Source organism: Synchiropus splendidus, chromosome 13 (assembly GCF_027744825.2).
Source record: "Synchiropus splendidus isolate RoL2022-P1 chromosome 13, RoL_Sspl_1.0, whole genome shotgun sequence".
Taxonomy (NCBI): Eukaryota; Metazoa; Chordata; class Actinopteri; order Syngnathiformes; family Callionymidae; genus Synchiropus; species Synchiropus splendidus.
In genome coordinates this window covers 12835692-12852647 of record NC_071346.1, presented here as the reverse complement: position 1 = coordinate 12852647, position 16956 = coordinate 12835692, and the positions used below count along the sequence as shown (strand labels likewise).

Sequence of the window (16956 nt, the reverse complement as noted above, 5' to 3'; positions counted from 1 at the left end):
TTGATCAACAGTTTACAGTCGTGACGTCACGTGTCACACACTTACACGTAGGAACCACTAGAGGCCAGTATCCGCTAATAGTGGTAAACAACCTCAACCTCAAATTTTGGGAGTCAATGATACAGTTTCCGCATTTACGAATGACATAAAAAATCATATATATTGTTGTTATGTCGCTCATTCATTTTATATTTCATGTTTTCTTTTATTATATTTATCTCCTTAAAGAGCGACACACAAAAGATGCATTGTAATTTATCCAACATTTTTTTTTTCTCCAAAAAAAGCTCAAATCAAGGTCAAATTTAATGGTTTCATTTGGTGGATATGTCATATTGAAGCAAGCATTTTCGGCTTCTACCTAGTGAGGATTTGCAGCGTGTTGCGGACATGCGCTCTGGTTAACGTTGGTCAATAGAAAGAGCTATGTGGCCGGCAATACCCGAAAACACTGGTATGTCTTTGATTCATAAAGCTCAGATCCATGTTCTCTTGTAAGATGTTTTTTTTTTTTCTTGGACATCTCTCTTTTGTAAAGATGGATAATAGACATAATAATTTAGACTGTCAACCGACTGAGACAGCGTTATTAACATGAATTGTTTTGCATGAACAGAGGAAAATGGATTGTCGTTGCAATAAATATAAAGTAAATAAAGTTTGCTTCGTTATTTTTGCAACTTTAGGATTCACTCAAAATTATTTGCGATCCCTGCTCCATGCCGTATTAAAACAGAGAACACTTGTTTTAGCTGACTGTGGGTATAAAAGAGTGTATGTTGAGTGTGTTTTTTGACCACACCTTGACACACACCCTTTAAATTACTTCCAATGAACAGTTCTATTTTCTGTATGAATTTAAGGGATTGATTTCTTGTGTATGTTTGGTGTGTTTTGTTTTTAGCGTGACATAAATCTGCTGATATCGTTATTATAATTTTTATATGCAAGAACATTGGCCCCACAATCCCGCCCGGGAGTTGCACCTCTCCACACTCTCCACAGAGCCCTGCTGTGCCTCGTTACCACGCGACTCAGAACCGGTTGTTGAGCAACTTGCGCACGTCCAGCATGTCGTGTCGGTCTCCTGCCTGACGCTGGAACCACCCTGTATCTGTACGTATTCTGGACTCTCCCTCAGTCTTTTTCATCGCCAACCTGAACCATCTTTCCATGTGTTAAATGCCAGCCATATGCGATATAAAGTCATGTCGGCCTCCACACAACGAGCCTTGGCCCCTGCGCTTTTTGCGCCTCACGTGTTTTGCTGCTGTCTACGCGACTGCGCCCCCTGTGTTCTCCATTCCTCTCCTCTTAACAACAGCGTCTTTCATGTCATTTTCATTTCAATGAACAAAAATCAAGTTAAAGTTGCTCTTGATTTAAATAATTTTTGGATCCACTAGCAATGTTTTTGTTTTTCTCCTCCTATTTCTCCTCTTATAAACGAGGAATGTTTTATGACTGTCTATATGTGAAATTTAGAAATTGCAGAAGCAAAACCAAAGTAGTTTAGATGTATCAAAACTGTGACTAGAAATCGGACACAAATATTTATATTCAATTACGCATCCCAGGATTTCAGTCTTTGAAGCAAAAATAACGAGAAATAACAAGATGAGAAGAGTTTTCTATTCAGTCCTTTAAAAAAAAAAAAGAGGAAAACTAATCCCTGGAAATGTACAAAAAGTGCTTAGAGGGTGCGTGGTGAAGATGAAAGCAGCAAAATGAACTGTTTAAGAAATGCGTCGGGCTGTTTTTTTCCCCCGTGACATGAAACAGGAAAGCTGTTCGCCTGCACACTAAAGGGGACCCACCTACTCGCACTGACATGATCCCACGTATATTTTATACCCTCACGAAAGCCGTTTTTATACTTGCCTAATTAATTTAGCCGATCACATGGCCTGATTTTATCCGTACTTTCCACCATTTCACTCCTGTCTCTGCAACTCTCTAAGCTGCTGGTGTGTGCACGTGCTCCAATGGCGCTCTGCTCGGTTGTTCGCCGGCCTATCTCCCGGTTTTACGCCGTGTTGGTGTATGTGTGTGTGCATTTATGTATTTTCCTACCACTCAGTGAGAAAATATAAATAACTACCTTGGCAGTGTGTGCAGTGTAATCTGCTCCCAGCAGGCTGGATTCCCACTGAGAGAAAGACAGTATATTGTTCCTGCAGCACGGCTGATAACAACTCATTAGCATACTGAATCATTTGGCTGCGAGAGCCACTCTGCCACCCATCTGCAGTGAGCTGATAAACACACACGCCAGCTCACACGCTTCTCTATGCACAACACACACACACAAGCCCAAACCTCCTCTTGTTCTCTCACACCCAGTCCCCGCAACCCTCATTTTTTCTGTCTTTCTGGAGAGTGAGGCAGGTATGTTTGGCAGCCGGAGAGCGTCAGGAGAGGTCTACCAACATCTGCTTGTCTCCGCTGCTCTTTGGAACCAATAGTTTTGAAGTCCGCTCTTCAAACTTTAAAACAAACCTTTTTTTTTTAATTGATACACAGAACTTTTCTGCGATCAGAGAGGCTGTTTCGCCACGTACACAGACACAACAGCAGAGGCTGTCGAGAGCACTTTCACAATGGCAGGATATCCTGCAGGTCACGGAGCCATGTTGACCTCTGCAGGAAGTTGTCACTTGTAGGAGGAAGTGAGGATTCCAGGCATCCAGGAGGGACGTTTACTCCTCGCTTTATGGTCAACGGCACATTCCATTGTTAGCCTCCGTGTTCTTTTACACACATTATTGTGTTTCTGGTTTGAAGTGCACGGTGAAGTGTGACATATCTCTTCTGGATAGCGCAACAGTATTTATAGCAAGAATATTAATAGAGACTAAACTATGCACCTGGATGTTCGCTTGTTGACCTTCATACCAGAAAACTTAGTGTTAAATCATTCTCAGTCCAGAGCTGCAATTTCACGTGAAATCGATCTCTAAATAAACAGCCGTTTGAAATAAACAACTGATTTTCCAAAAAACATCCTAGGTTTACTGCTTTTAGATCATGAAATGATGGAGTTGTTTTTAAGGATTTATTGGAATATCTTTGAGGGGGTTTTACCGGCGGCCATAGTTGTCTGGTTTCTGCTTTAGTCATTTGTCTGTCAGTTGTTTGTAGCTCATCATATTGAACTGAACTGAAAACAGTGAGGCACGACACTGAGATTCGTCTCAGAACAGTGGCTCTGTTGAATAGGGAACCAAAATTTGAATTTGACCAGGAACAAAACGATTTATCTGACTCTGAAAATTTCACCATTTGACTGAGGGGTTATTGAAAGAAAAGATACTGATACACTTAAGTGAAAGTTAAAATAAAAATGTTATTTTGAAAAGATGCATTATTTTGTCGTATTAAATGTGTAAAAATAAACAGACAAATGTTAAAAAAAATGGGGTGACATGTTCATGATGGTGCGATATGTCAACATATTTGCTTTAGGGTCGTATTATAGGGGAAAAAAAATAAAATGGCCATTGACTGAAAGGCTTACAGAGACAGAGGACACGTCAGGCGTAGTCTGCAGGTGGATCCCGAGTCAGATTCCTGTGATGATGTCAAGCTCGTGAAGAGTCAAGCGCCATCCAGTCCAGCTGGTTGGATGTAAAGCTTCATGACACGAGGCATGAGAGGTAGGGAGAATGTATAAGAAAACCTTGCGGTGTGGTTTTGCAAGAGGCGAATATAATGTGTTGGCTCAATGTATCGCCTTTTGTAATGGCCCATATGAAAGTCCTGACACTGTCTGGTGCGTGGTGACCACTGTCACTGTCCTTGCAACTCTTTTCCCTTTGAGTTTTGCCTTTTAATCATGCAGAATTTTTATTTTGCTTCATTTTAATACAGTTTAGTTTTAAGACCATGCATGACTCAGCGCTCTTACATGCCTCCACATGCTTCTAAAATATTCCTCACACTAAATTCACATCATTCATGACAAACCCATGACAATAACATTTTATTTATACTGCACCCTTCAGAATGCTGCTCACAAAGTACGGACAGAACTCAAGTAAAACACAGATTTCTGACAGTACAGTGCTTCGGCCCATGTATAAACATGCATGGAGGATGGTTGTAGTTCATAACATCTCGGCGAAAGCAGGGCGATATAACGTGACTGCAAGCAAGTCTATAAAAATTAATTGTTGTAGCAGGTCGGATTCGTGTTTATGTTGTCTTGTTTCATCTCTTCCGGCAGACCTGGTGTCCTGATGGAGCAGGCTCTTATGCCCCTAGATTCAAGTGTGGCGTCAGGGACCCACCTGAGAATCTGAGTGTCCTGGCTGGCTCGTAGGGGTCAGCATTTTTAGTATGTACTCAGGTGGCCTGTCCACGAAAAGGTATTTATTAAACCTTAAAGTGCATTTCAAATGGGACCTCAGAGGGTAGAGTAAAGCTAACGCTAGGTTTAAGTGCTGCTGTTGAGATTTTGGCTGGAATAACAGGCTGAAGGAAGAATTGAAGAAGTTGAAACGGGCCATCATCGTGCCATCACAGGCACATGTCTGTAGAAGACAAGAAGTAGTTTTTTTTTTTTTTACTGTTTCATGACATGAAGACATGCTTGGACTGCAGCAACACATTGTGAGTCCTTTATGGGCAAGTCAACTTTTTAAGAAATATTTGCCGAAGTCAGTGAAGTCAAATTTTGTTCGTTTACTTTGAAGCAAACGGCAGAACTTTGATACCATGAATTTTTCACCTTCAAAAGGAACGTACATCAAAACCGTTTACGGCCCAGGTTTGCTTCAAAGCAGGACAGATTGTCCAAGAACAAACCTGCTGCTGCAGGCTCTCAGCTGGGCCTCATATTTATCTCTGCCGTCGCAATATTTCCCCATGTTTTTATGAGTTCAGTTTTTTTAGGGAGGACGTCACTTGTTATTTTGGGGTTTTGTCTGAGAACAACTTGGAAAAAATCAGCTGAACATGTATCATAGGTTTATTTAGACGTTATTCAAAGTTAGCTTTTCACTTCAAACTTCAAGAGTGATCTCATTCATTCATCTTGGACATGTGAGGCTTTGGGGCCAAATCCAGCTCAGCAAGCCATTTTTAATGTGAAGTCTGATCAATAATGTCATTAAAAAATGCAAGCAGAATGTCAACGATTAATTTTAAAACGTTCCAAAAGCTGAAAAGTTGATGCCAATGGAAGTGCATTTGATGAAAGCTGTGGTTAAGTTGATGCGTTGTTTGTACGTCAAGGAGAACAAAAACTATCACATGCGTAATGACAGAAAACAGAGACTGAAATGATATGCAGATTATCATTTTTAATAATTTTTTTCAGCCTGCGACTTGTGCTGTGTTTAACATGATCAAAATGTGTACCACTGCATCATTGAGCTCTCAGTTTGGTCTAGAACATGAACTGTTTACAGTAAGTATCTCAAACTGGTTGTGAAAGCTTCTAATATAAGAACCACTGCTGCCACTTTAAGTAGCTCCGACTGAATAGAAGAGTGCAGAATATTTAGAGAAATCTTAATATGATGTTTATTATCATTTTTATCTACCGGTGCAGCCACATGTCATATATTTTATGATCGAACCTCATGTTTTAAGCCCCATGTTGCATTGAAAGAAAAACCTTTTCGGGGAAAAACCTGACTCAACGTTTTCTTGTGGTGTCACCCAATATTTGGGGAAGGGGAGAATGTAATTTTTATTCATAAAGGTCAAATTTTGGAGGCTACAATGACTAGCCAATGCATCACCAAATCACTGCAGGTCCTCTAAGAAAAAAAAAAAAAAAAAAAAGACTACTGACTCGCGACTTGATCGTTTTATTTTGTGCTTGGAGTCATGGGGAATTGAGATACTATAGGAAGATTTGTAATGCTGAGTCCTATTGAAACTAACTCATGAATGAAAGTTTGTGTGGCTCACAAACACCATACTGTAAGCTGATTTTTCAAGATGGGAAAATGTGTGTGAGTTTGTATGTTCAGGTGCAAAACCAGTGTCTATTGTGTTGTGAGTCAGTGGTGTGAGATTTTGACTCTCACGACAGAGAAGCTTCATGCTAACGTTATTTCAATGGAAACACATTTCCATCTGTTTTGATCCCTGTTTTTTCTTTGTTATTTATGGCCATATTTTTGTATTTCTAGACTAGTCTAAATTACTTCTTCAAACAGAAATACAATATTGATCATAAATTTCTTGAACTGAATTTCTCATTGACACGAGAGCATAAGTGTCACCGCTAACTTCAGTGCTTCAATGAGTTCACATACAATGCTGTTCATGTTGTGTTGTTTATTCATGTTTTTCTTTATAAAAATCATCAATTTAACATCAGATATATTTATAGATACTGCTATCATACAACAAATAAGCCATTACCAAACGTACATTGTCCCTTTAAAATACCATAGTTACCAAAGGTACCAATATCGGCTGCTACGCTCTGCTGAAAAAGGCAGAACAACCATCAAACAGCGAGCAATATTTAACTGTCCGCGTCGGAAAACTGCTGGTGTTGTTATGATAATAACACTGTGCGTGATTTGTGTGTACGCATCAAATGTGGCATGAAGGGATTTATTTGTGTACCTTACTAATCTACAACTGCAGTACAGTCATTGAAAGAAAAACACTAAAACAGACATTCATACTAAAAGGACCACATGAGTCAATGTCACCGCGTCACCGACCCACAATTTGTACACTTTATGAATCGCTGTATGTTCTTTTTGTACCAAATATTAAATTCATCTTCTGGCTGATGCTGTTTTTGGTGTCATTCTCTTATCACCAGCAGCAGCAGATGGTACCACATTCGATGTACTGTGTCACTCCTCTTTTATCCTCTGAGTTCCTTCTGTCATCTCCAACCCCAAAAAACACACTACTGTACATCTGAAACCACATTACTTCAACATGTGTAAATGTATTTGATAGTTAAATGTAGATGTACCAAAGCGCATCACATTCACTTGAAGAAAAAATATTTGTAAATGACAGTTTAAACAGGGATGCGTTTCACTTGTATTGACAGAAAAAAAGAAAACAAGAATAATAAGCCTTACATCATCATTTGACCCTTCATTGTGAGCGAGTATTACGTGTTAATGCCATAACATTTTCAAAATATCCAGTGAGCAGGCAGTTTTAAACCTGTTAAAAACTCAATATTTTCTCTCAAGTGAATGCAGCACGCCTTTGTTTAGAAGCGTATTTACAAAACACAACAGTATGTGGCCTCAGATAAGTTTGTTTTGCCTCCAGCTGAGGCAAATTTAACATCAATAAAGAGTCCGATGACTTCAGGGTGCAGAAATCTCTACTCTGCTGCGATCTAAGAAGCTGAATTTTCCCTTTGCTTTGTTGCTTATTTAGTTTGGTCTTTGGGTTTTTCAAAACAAACGTGATCCTCAGGTCGGTGGATAACATGCAGAATTTACAAGTCTTTGAAACTCCAATCGCTCCAACTTGAAAGTGTCGTCTTGCTTCTGTTAGAGAGTGGAAGTGATCCATGAGGGCAAACGGGATCCTGAGCATATAATCCGTCTCCGTCCCTCTCTTAGTTCTCTCCTCTATGGTGGAACTGGTTTGGTGGCATCATCGACAGTTACCGCCGTCCAAAGGCCGACCGTTTCGTCTCAGATCCCGAGCGGCTAAATGAACCTGTGTCCCTCGTGAGGCTGGTAAGGTCCTTGGAGCTGGAGGTGAATCCTGATCCTCCACAAAGCTTTCAGGACTGCCCTCGGCGTCTCCGTCAGGCAGGCTTCCGCAGCTGGAGCTGGGCGACATGGTCTCCAGGAGATCGTCCCTGGCCAAGCCTACCACCGTGTCCTGATTTGGCACGCCCTGAGGGCCGTCGTCGTGGGCCCCGACCAACAAACCCGTGTCCCCGTCTGTGGTGGCGCCGACGTTCCTCCCTCCGTCCTGGTCCTCCAGGAGATTGGAGAGGAAGCTGATGTACTTCATAGCCAGCCGCAGGATCTCGTTCTTGCTCAGCTTCTTGTCGGGAGGGTGAGTGGGGATGAGCTTGCGAAGCTCGGCAAAGGCTCCGTTTACATTCTGCTGCCGCCAACGTTCACGACTGTTGGTGAAGATCCGGCGGACGATCTTTGGCTGACCAGCTGAGGATCATCGGGGGAGAGGAAACAAAATATTTTAACATCTTTAAGCAAGTCTTGTTGGACATGACGGCGGCTTGAAATTGAGTATTTTCTGGAGAGGCAATAGGTGCCTTTCCATTTCAGGTTAAGCAGTTCAATGCCTGTAAACCTGTCAAACTAGATTTGCCTCACCTATCTTCAAGCATAGCCATATACCTCATCCCCATACTTCTGTTTCAAATGTGGTCCATCCAACATGCTCCTGTTTCTCCTCTCCATGTGTCTAAACCATCTGAGCCTGCCCTGAATAACTGAGTCTCCCACATGAGATGTCGAACTTTGATTCACCCACGTGTTTGTTCCCACTATAATACTATATTTACGACAGTTATAGCTTCATTGAAGGGTCAAACTGTGTGCCTTTGTCTTGCCTTTCTTCTTATTATGTGACGAATATCTAAAGTCGCCAGATTGTAGTGCTTGTTTTCCACTCCCTTTTACCTTTTATGTCCATCTGTACTTTGGATAGAGTTAAGAGTCTGTTGACATGCGTCATAAGCTTCTCAGTGAACATTGCAGTTACAGAAAATAGATCTACAGGCAACAACGAAGCTTTACTTTCTTGATTTGGAGGGCGAGTACTTCTCCACTTTGGGATATCGCTACGTTTATCCACAAATAATCTGTGTTTAAACCTGATAAACTAAAACACAAGTCTTCCAACTAAATATTAAGAATCCTGTCTTCAGTCTGGTTTACAAAAGCTGTTTCTCATTGGCTGTGAAGCAGTAATAAATTGTGTTTTCCACAGTTCCATAATACAAGAACGCTGGAGGTGGCGCAGTCCCAACATTGGTTCCTATTTGAAACACACGTAACACTGCATTACAACTCTACGCAAACAAAACATTCCCAAAATTGTCATTGAACACTGAATCACCAGTGTTTAAATACACTATATTTTGACTCTAGTATTCACAAGTACTGTGGAAAATGAAACACTTCTTTGCTGACTGTGCGAAAATGGCCTCCAAACTGATGGGACTATTTTATTTGAAGCTAGTTCTACTAAAGTTGAAAAATGTCATTTAGAAATGCACCGAATGCAAGAGTTGGGTCAAAACCAATAATGGATTTCGCCATCTTAGTTACATGTAGAGAATTTGCGTCCCGGATACAAAGTGAGGAAGTGTCAGCTGTGTTTCTGTTGTTTTCCTCGAGTGAAATGATGCATTCACTTTCTGTTTTTCATTTCGTTGGGTAGGAAATGTTCAACTCCTCCACTGCATGTACTCCATCCCTCCATCCTCACCACTGGTGTCTCCTAGGCTTTTGTCGCCCTTGGAACACACCCAGTCTATCTTAATCCCTCAGCCCACTCTGCAGTAAAACCTTGGCATGGAGATGGAGGCAGCAGCTCCCCCCATCCTCCACCTCTGTGTATGGCAGTGAGTGGGCAGTGATGGAGATGAATGGTTATTTTAAAGACATGCAGCAATGCATGCAGAACTACATCCTGCTCACGAGTCTTGGTTGCTATTATGCGCTCCTGCAAGACACCTTCTGCCGATCATTGACCATGTCAGAGAATGGATGGTGATGGAGATGAGGAAGGGCGTTTAGGGGTCAAACTGGCAGTGGAAGGACACAGCAGAAGTGCCTCTTACCATACTTATAAAGATCTAAAATGCGCCTACCCTCGTCGAGTTCAACCTCATAAGGCGCCGGGCGGCGCTTTACCCTGTTGCTGGGGTACATGCTGTACTGCTCTGGTTCCCCTCCGAGACTAGACATAGACAGAACACAAGTGTGTCAGAGGGACTTTCAAGCTTCACACAAAGTTTCAAACTCAGCTAAATGATACACACAGAAATCAACAGCTCACAAACATACACAAGCACGAGGACAGACACATATGGCAGCGCACAAATATCACTTCGACGTACACACGCAAGGTTACAATTAGACACACATTTGTATCTCTATCCTTGTGGGGACCTCTCATTCCCATAACCCTTTACTTAACCATCCAAAACAAATGACTCAACCAGACCAGGACTTTGAGCCAAACTCCACCCCAGTATTATTGGTTATTTTCAAGTTTTAATCCTCAAAATGAGGCTTGTCCTTCTGGGGACCAGAAAAAATACAAATGTCCTCACAAGTGGGTGTGTTTCCAAGAATTAGTCCCCACAAGGATTGCTATACAAGTGCATACACACACACACACACACACGGTGTCTAACTACATATTAACTGCATAAACACAAACTGTGACACCTCGGAAAACACACACGATAAAACAATATTTTTAATTTCACACAAATATTTAAGGTCCTATTACAGCGTTATTACACACACACGCAAACAGCGCCAGGAAAGCCGCTAAAAACGCGCGCACACACATAATACAACATGCGGACTTTCACACACACGTATATATTTAAACACACACACACACACAGGGTACAAATGTTCGACTTTACTCACACACTATGGGAAAACTGCACACAAGAAGTGCACACAATGATTTTTGGAGCAAATGATGCAGACGCACACACACACACACACCTGAAAGCACGCACACGCTGACCTATATAAATTCGTAATAATCCGCGTGTATTTTGGCGTAACTTTACCTGTTGATGGCGGCGAGAGGCTGCGCCAGGTTGTAGAGCATCGCCCGGGCCGGGACAGGAAACGCGTTTGGGCTCAGTTGGACCATTCGAGCGTCCTCTCGATGTGTGTGCGGCAGCGGCAGCGGTGGAGGTCTGCGAAGTTCGGTGATCGGCACCAAATGGCTGCCGGTCCTCAGCTCCTGCACCGCCTTTATAGCGTCCCTCCTGGAGAGCTCGATCACCGGCACTTCCCTCTTCACGTCCAGGCTGTTGTGAGAGGCGGTCTCCTTGGCAACGCTGTTGATGATGATGCTGATGCTGCTGGGCCCGTTACTCGAGTTCTGCAGAGGAACGTCATCCGTCTCCTCAGCCACCTTGTTGACGCCCCCTCCGCTCTTCTCCTCCCCTTCCTCGTCCTCTTTGCATCCGTTCTGTCTGGAGACGATGGAGGAGTTCTCCTGCTTTCCGACGCCGGACTTCACATCTGGACTCTCGGGACCAAAATCCTGCGGCTTCTTTTCCATCATTTTCGCTCCCTGCGCCTCTCACACGATCCCACTGAGCCCTGAACAGCAGTCGGTCAAATCACATTATGGAATGACTAAATAAAAAAAATATATATGATAATAATTTACATGTATTTAAAATGACGAGGTTGATGCAAATTTGACGCCCTTTTAGCTCAAATTATTATTTTAAAATCCGCACGATAATTGAATTTTATTCACGTTGCAATTTTTCCAAAAGTGAAAAAGCTCTATTGATGGACATATATTCATTGTGGCTGCGCATACATTCACAAGAATGTTTTCTCGCATTCTTCCTCACTAACAATTTTCCACGATTTGCGTCCAGTGGAAGCGGCTAAAAACCGTTCGTCGTAAACAATCATTTTGCGTCCCTGCTTTCTCTGTACTCTTTAACCAGTCACGGCGCGCAAATATAATTCAGCATTTTCATAATTTGGGTGACAAACGCGTGGATTTATGAACGAACAAGAGCCGAACGGTCCATTGTGCCAAAGGAAGAAACGAATGCGATCACCGCATTTTTTGATCCCCAAAAATGATCGACTTCCCGTGAAAATGGCGTTAAGCATAATAGAGACGAATATTCGAAAACGATGGCTCAACCAAATATATATATTTTTAAACAACGGGCTTAACCGTTAGGCCTCGACTGCGCACAGCCGTCGGGCGCACTGACAGAAAAAAACGCCGAAAATCATATAATTTAATATTTAATGTGATTAATAAGCCCGACTGTGGGTGTTGTAAAAGATTGTAGCGCTGAATAAAAGCGCTTTTTGGCAGGAAAATATAGAATATTAAGCTCTTACCGTTGTTGGTCGTGTTGTTGATGTTACTGAGTAAGTGGAGCCATTTTGTGAGTGGGTCATCCATGTCTGAGCTTTTTTTTTTTTCCTTCCAGTTGTGGAAGTGTGTGTGTGTGTGTGTGTGTGTGCCTGTGTGTGTGTGTGTGTTGTTCCTCGCTGCATCCCTCAGTATGGGGAGCGGAACACGGGCCGCAATGTGTCCGAGTGAGATAAGCTCACGGCAGCGGCCTCTTCATTCCTGATAAGCCGCTAAACCCATTATTTATGAAATGATTCATTATTATTTGGCTGTCGTTGGCTATATAGACTTGTGGAGGGCAAAGCACTAACAAAAAAAAGCAAACAGTCGGTGTGTAAGGTATTATGAGTGTGAGGTATATTAGGAATTATTATTTTTTAATGACAAAAAAAACAACAAAAGTCCAGGAAGATATTGACCTATTTTTTTTTAAATATATCGATCGTTTTTTTTTCTCATGGATATCCATGACTTTAACAATGTGTTTAAGTATGATAAGAATTTAATCGGCCGCTTGCAGAAATGGATGGATAGCTGGTGAGTGAGTGTGAATGTATGCGTGAGCGAGGGGGGGGCGCATGACGGTGGTTCCCCGGGGGTCTACTGGGAGTCATGACAGGCAGATAAAAGCCTCTGGTCGCATCAGATAAACGGGCATCAACGGTGACACACTATCAGGGGCCACGAAACACTTGCAGGTACATCCTAATAACGGATCATCCCTCTCTTTGCATTTCTAAACCCCTTTCTCTTGAACAATTGTTTGCTTTAATTGAATGGTCTGCGCATTAAAAAGTCTATAGATGGATAGACAGATAGACAGGGACACGCCCAGAGATTTGTTTTTAATAATCCAATTAGTTAGTTAATGATGGGTTCTGTGTTTTATGAACGACAATGCAAATCATCCCTCAGTGCCAGTGGATATGAGAGGCATATTTCAGTCAAAGAAATGACAGCATTTACAGCTACACTGCAGTCAAAACTGTTCATCTGAAGACTGGAGTAAGTGCACAATAACATGAGGAGGTTACACTTGAAATACAGGCGTCTGTGATTCATCCATGTTCATTATAGTTATTAATTATTAAATTCCATGGTTTAATAGTTGTGTCCTCCCTTTCTCCTGCTAACTTCTCCACTCCACTGCGCAAATAAATGGGATTGTTTTTGGCAATGCTGGTAAAAACTGAAAGCTCTTTTTTTTGCAACTTCTTTATTACTTTATGCAGAAATTATATACAATTCGAACCAATTTGGAGTTTAACAGACAGTTGCTTTTCTCACACCTCTACAACCGAATGCAGACCTGGGCAAAGTGCGGCCCGGGGGCCATGTGTGGCCCAATGCCCGTATTTTCGTGGCCCATTTGATGTCAGACTAAAATTTTTCTGCTTTTTTTCTTTTTTTGTTCTTTCTCTTTTAGTCACCACCACTAATTCAGCAGAAAATATAGTTATTAGTATGTTGATTTTCTTCTTTTCATTGGCAATTTTTGTGTGTTTTTCTTGTTCCCCAAAATACATTAAAGGAATATTGAAAATATATTTTGAAATACATTGCCTTTTTATCTTGAACATCTGGTCCATAGTTATTTTGATTTATATTTAAATTAATTTCATATTAAATGAAATGTATAATAGGCTTCATGGCATATTTACACGTCATATCCTTACTTACATTTAATCTTTTTAGGCTCATTTTTGTTCTTATTACTTAAGTATATATTATGGGGTTTTTTCCATCATGTTTCGTGGTCATCGATGTCTTTCTTGTGATGATGGCCCCTCACAACAGTTACATTTTCTGAAGTGGCCCTGTAGGAAAATGAATTGCCAGCCTCCGACCTAAGGTATACATTGTTCAGTCATTATGAAATAAGACTGGCAAATCCTTATGTCATCATTATGTTGTCCTGAAATGGCAAGCCGATGATTTAGAATTTGTTTGGCTCCACATCGATCATCGCCAGTGCACCAGCGGACAGTCGTTCGAAAGTTGCGCATGTGAGTGGCTTCGTCGCTGTGAGTGTGTGGGAAAAGGAGTGCGCGCACCTCAGCAGCGGTGCTTTGACTGACAGCCGAATTAGCACATCGACATAGATCTGTAGTGTATAGAATGTGACCGAATCCATGTAAATTCCTCACACTGGTATATCGTCAATACACGATTTAAAGTGATCATATTGTCCCCCTCTGTCTCTGGACAAATAATGCAAAACTGACAGTCTCTCCCGGCACGCTAGTGTGCCGCGGCACTCTGGTTGAAAAACGCTGGTCTATATTAGTATTTAATACATCGGTATTAAATCTTGCACTTTAATAAATCTCAAGTGCAAGACACATAAGTTATGATCTGAGATGCAGCGTGTGAAGAGCTCAGAAGGTGTTTGATACAGTAAACAAAAATGAAAATATTCCAGAGAGGGAAAAGGTGCCGCAAAACAAAAAAAAAAGACACGCGAAACCCCCAGATGCAGCTGGACCCTTCTCATTTCATAGGTAACGTTTCAATGTATAAGGGTGGCGTGTGTCACCTTGGGACGCAAAAAAATTGCACCATGTTTCCCTTTATACGAGTGAGGACGTGTTGCACTGACAGGCTTTCAGTCAAAGACGAAAGCTGCTACACAAGATAAATGAATACAGCTTGCTACACTGAAGAGCAGGAAAGCTAATCACTCTGTTGCTAACAACGAAAGAAACATCTCAGTTCACATCTTACCCATAAAAAAGGAACGATTGTCAGTGGGCACAGAGACCAACCAGGGTAAAAAGGACCCTGTGCTTTGCTGCTCAGGACAGACCAACAGGTGGCGGTAAGTATACTCAAGAAGCCATCTTGAAACGCGCTGCAGATAACTCCGGTACAGTTGAGCATCTCCCTTAAAAATCATAATGTTGTTTATCAGTTGTCATTTTTACACATTTATTACATCACTATCATTTGAATGCCCCGTATGAGTGATGCAAAAAAGAAAAAAAATAACATATGATGTCAGGTGTCGCTCCTTTGATCTGCAGTATAAAGCATCTAAATGACAAATGGGATGAAGATGGATGTTGGGGAAGCGTGATAATGTCTCCTGTCGCATCATTATGGGATGTTTCGAGTCCAGGCACCCAAAACGCAAACGAACATCTGACAGTGAAAACAGGGCCAGGCAGGATTTTGAGGAAAAGTACTGTCAGCTCCATCCTGTGGGGATGGAGACCACGGCATCGGTGTATGCCGGCTACAGAAGAACCAATCGTCACCCTGTGTCCATTAAATATGTTCCCCGAGTCCAGGGTGTGGAGCCATCTCACAGCTTGCCATTGGAAGTGTGGGTGATGTGCAGGATCTCCAGCCTAAAACCAGCACAGAGGTCAGCGTTTGTTTCTCTTCTGGATTATTACGACTTGGGTGAGGAGGTCATCATGATCTTGGATCATCAACCGTGCTCTGCCATGCTCAGCGATTTCATCACTGGCAAAGGAGGTTCTCTACAGGAAGAGGAGGTCAAAGTCCTCTTCAGGCAGCTGTTGGAGGCGGCCAAGGCTCTGCAGTCACAGGAAATCTGGCACGGTGACATCAACAAAGGGAAAATCCTGATCGACTTCAGCGCAAAGGTGCCCAAATTAAAGCTGACAGACTTCGGAACCGGCTGTTTAGGCGCGTGGAATTCCGTTCACAAGGGCTTCCAGGGCACTTCCACACACATGCCCCCTGAGGTCTTCCATTATGACGTGTACCAGCCCGGCCCCCTCACGGTGTGGCAGATCGGAGTGACCCTGTACGAGATGCTGCACAACGACAAGACCTTTGACATTGTGAACCTCCTAAACAACCAGCTGGAGCTGCGGGAGGGTTTGTCGCGTGGTTGTCTGAAAGTGTTGAACCAGTGTCTGATCTTTGAACCTCTGGAGCGTCCGAATTTTAAGGATTTGGGGAGTTCTTCTTGGCTGAAGTGAAAACTGCAACTACAACAGACTCCAAAACCAACATGGCGACTGTGGAAGAAGCATTGATCACGTACCTCTTGCACAAAAGACAAAACAGGCAGCTTTGTAGGAGGTTGGTTGTTAAATATATTGCGACAGGAGGACGAACAAATTCCACCATTGTTATGCCTTCTTCTTCTGTCTCATTCGAGCTATGCATTGGGTAGTAATAGCAACGCTGCCCCCACGGTTTCTGGTGGTACTACTACATTGTGTCCATGAGCTTTGTGGAAACGTGCAGAAATACAAACGTAGGACAGAAGGCTCCGTCCACATCTGGATCCGTACCTGATGTTGATCATAAATAGGTCTTCAGTTCAAGGGTTTCATCGGCAGCTAAGAAGACAAAACTAAACAATCAATAAAGCTTCAACAAAATACTATTAAGATGGAATGAAAACTTCTTTTTAACTTGCTTGTAACTTTTGAATACTTGTTCTCTTCCTGGAGTTTACTTTGAATAGCATAGGGCTGGAGATGAATCATGTGATGGTGTGGCTTGGACTAGTGGGTCCATCCATTGATCAAAAGCAGTTAGTGATATGTGTCATAATGAAAGTGTTAGATAGCCGCTACATATTTATCGTTGCCATTTCCGGATGTATAGATTTTATTGTTTTGTATTTCAAGCTGTAAAATTATTATATTTATACATTAAATATTGCCTTCTTTCTTCACTGCAACTGGTACTATGTGCATGGTAGTTTAAAATAAACGTGCTTTTTCTTAAAATAACTGAAGTCATCTTTCGGTATGAACACATTTTTTTGTTGAATGAAATGCTTTTCCACATACTAAAATCAGTTTGTTTGTTCTGAAAATTACACAAAGCAGTGTATACATGTTTATTTTTTTATTTTCTTTTACAGGTGTAAAAACATTTGAAGTATATTGAAGAACA

The 16956-nt window shown here is 41.9% G+C and overlaps 2 protein-coding genes across 3 annotated transcripts; one reads left to right on the top strand and one right to left on the bottom strand.

Annotated features, from left to right (window-relative positions):
• Positions 1-6185: 6185 nt before the first annotated feature.
• tal1 (T-cell acute lymphocytic leukemia 1) lies at positions 6186-12208 on the bottom strand. Of its 2 annotated transcripts, none has more exons than XM_053882928.1 (4): positions 12057-12114; positions 10739-11318; positions 9797-9885; positions 6186-8120 (listed from the first exon to the last, which is right to left on the bottom strand). In XM_053882928.1, exons 2-4 carry the CDS (start codon positions 11242-11244, stop codon positions 7597-7599), a joined length of 1119 nt encoding a protein of 372 aa, XP_053738903.1. In that variant the 5' UTR covers positions 11245-11318; positions 12057-12114; the 3' UTR covers positions 6186-7596. The 2 variants fall into 2 exon arrangements, with proteins under 2 accessions (XP_053738903.1, XP_053738902.1); XM_053882927.1 differs by having other exon boundaries at positions 6187-8120; positions 10739-11282; positions 12057-12208.
• Positions 12209-15170: 2962 nt separating this feature from the next.
• LOC128769780 (serine/threonine-protein kinase pim-1-like) lies at positions 15171-16025 on the top strand. The gene has a single exon (XM_053883754.1). The coding sequence runs from the start codon at positions 15171-15173 to the stop codon at positions 16023-16025; it is 855 nt and encodes a 284-aa protein (XP_053739729.1).
• Positions 16026-16956: the final 931 nt, after the last annotated feature.

Excerpts from the sequence above, each read along its gene's own strand:
- tal1 (XM_053882927.1), bottom strand. The coding sequence starts at position 11,244 with ATGATGGAAAAGAAGCCGCAGGATTTTGGTCCCGAGAGTCCAGATGTG. Across the intron at positions 9,886-10,738 it reads CCTCTCGCCGCCATCAACAG|TCTCGGAGGGGAACCAGAGC; the intron begins GTAAAGTTACGC and ends GTCTATGTCTAG. Across the intron at positions 8,121-9,796 it reads TGAGGTTGAACTCGACGAGG|CTGGTCAGCCAAAGATCGTC; the intron begins GTAGGCGCATTT and ends GATGATCCTCAG.
- LOC128769780 (XM_053883754.1), top strand. The coding sequence starts at position 15,171 with ATGGGATGTTTCGAGTCCAGGCACCCAAAACGCAAACGAACATCTGAC.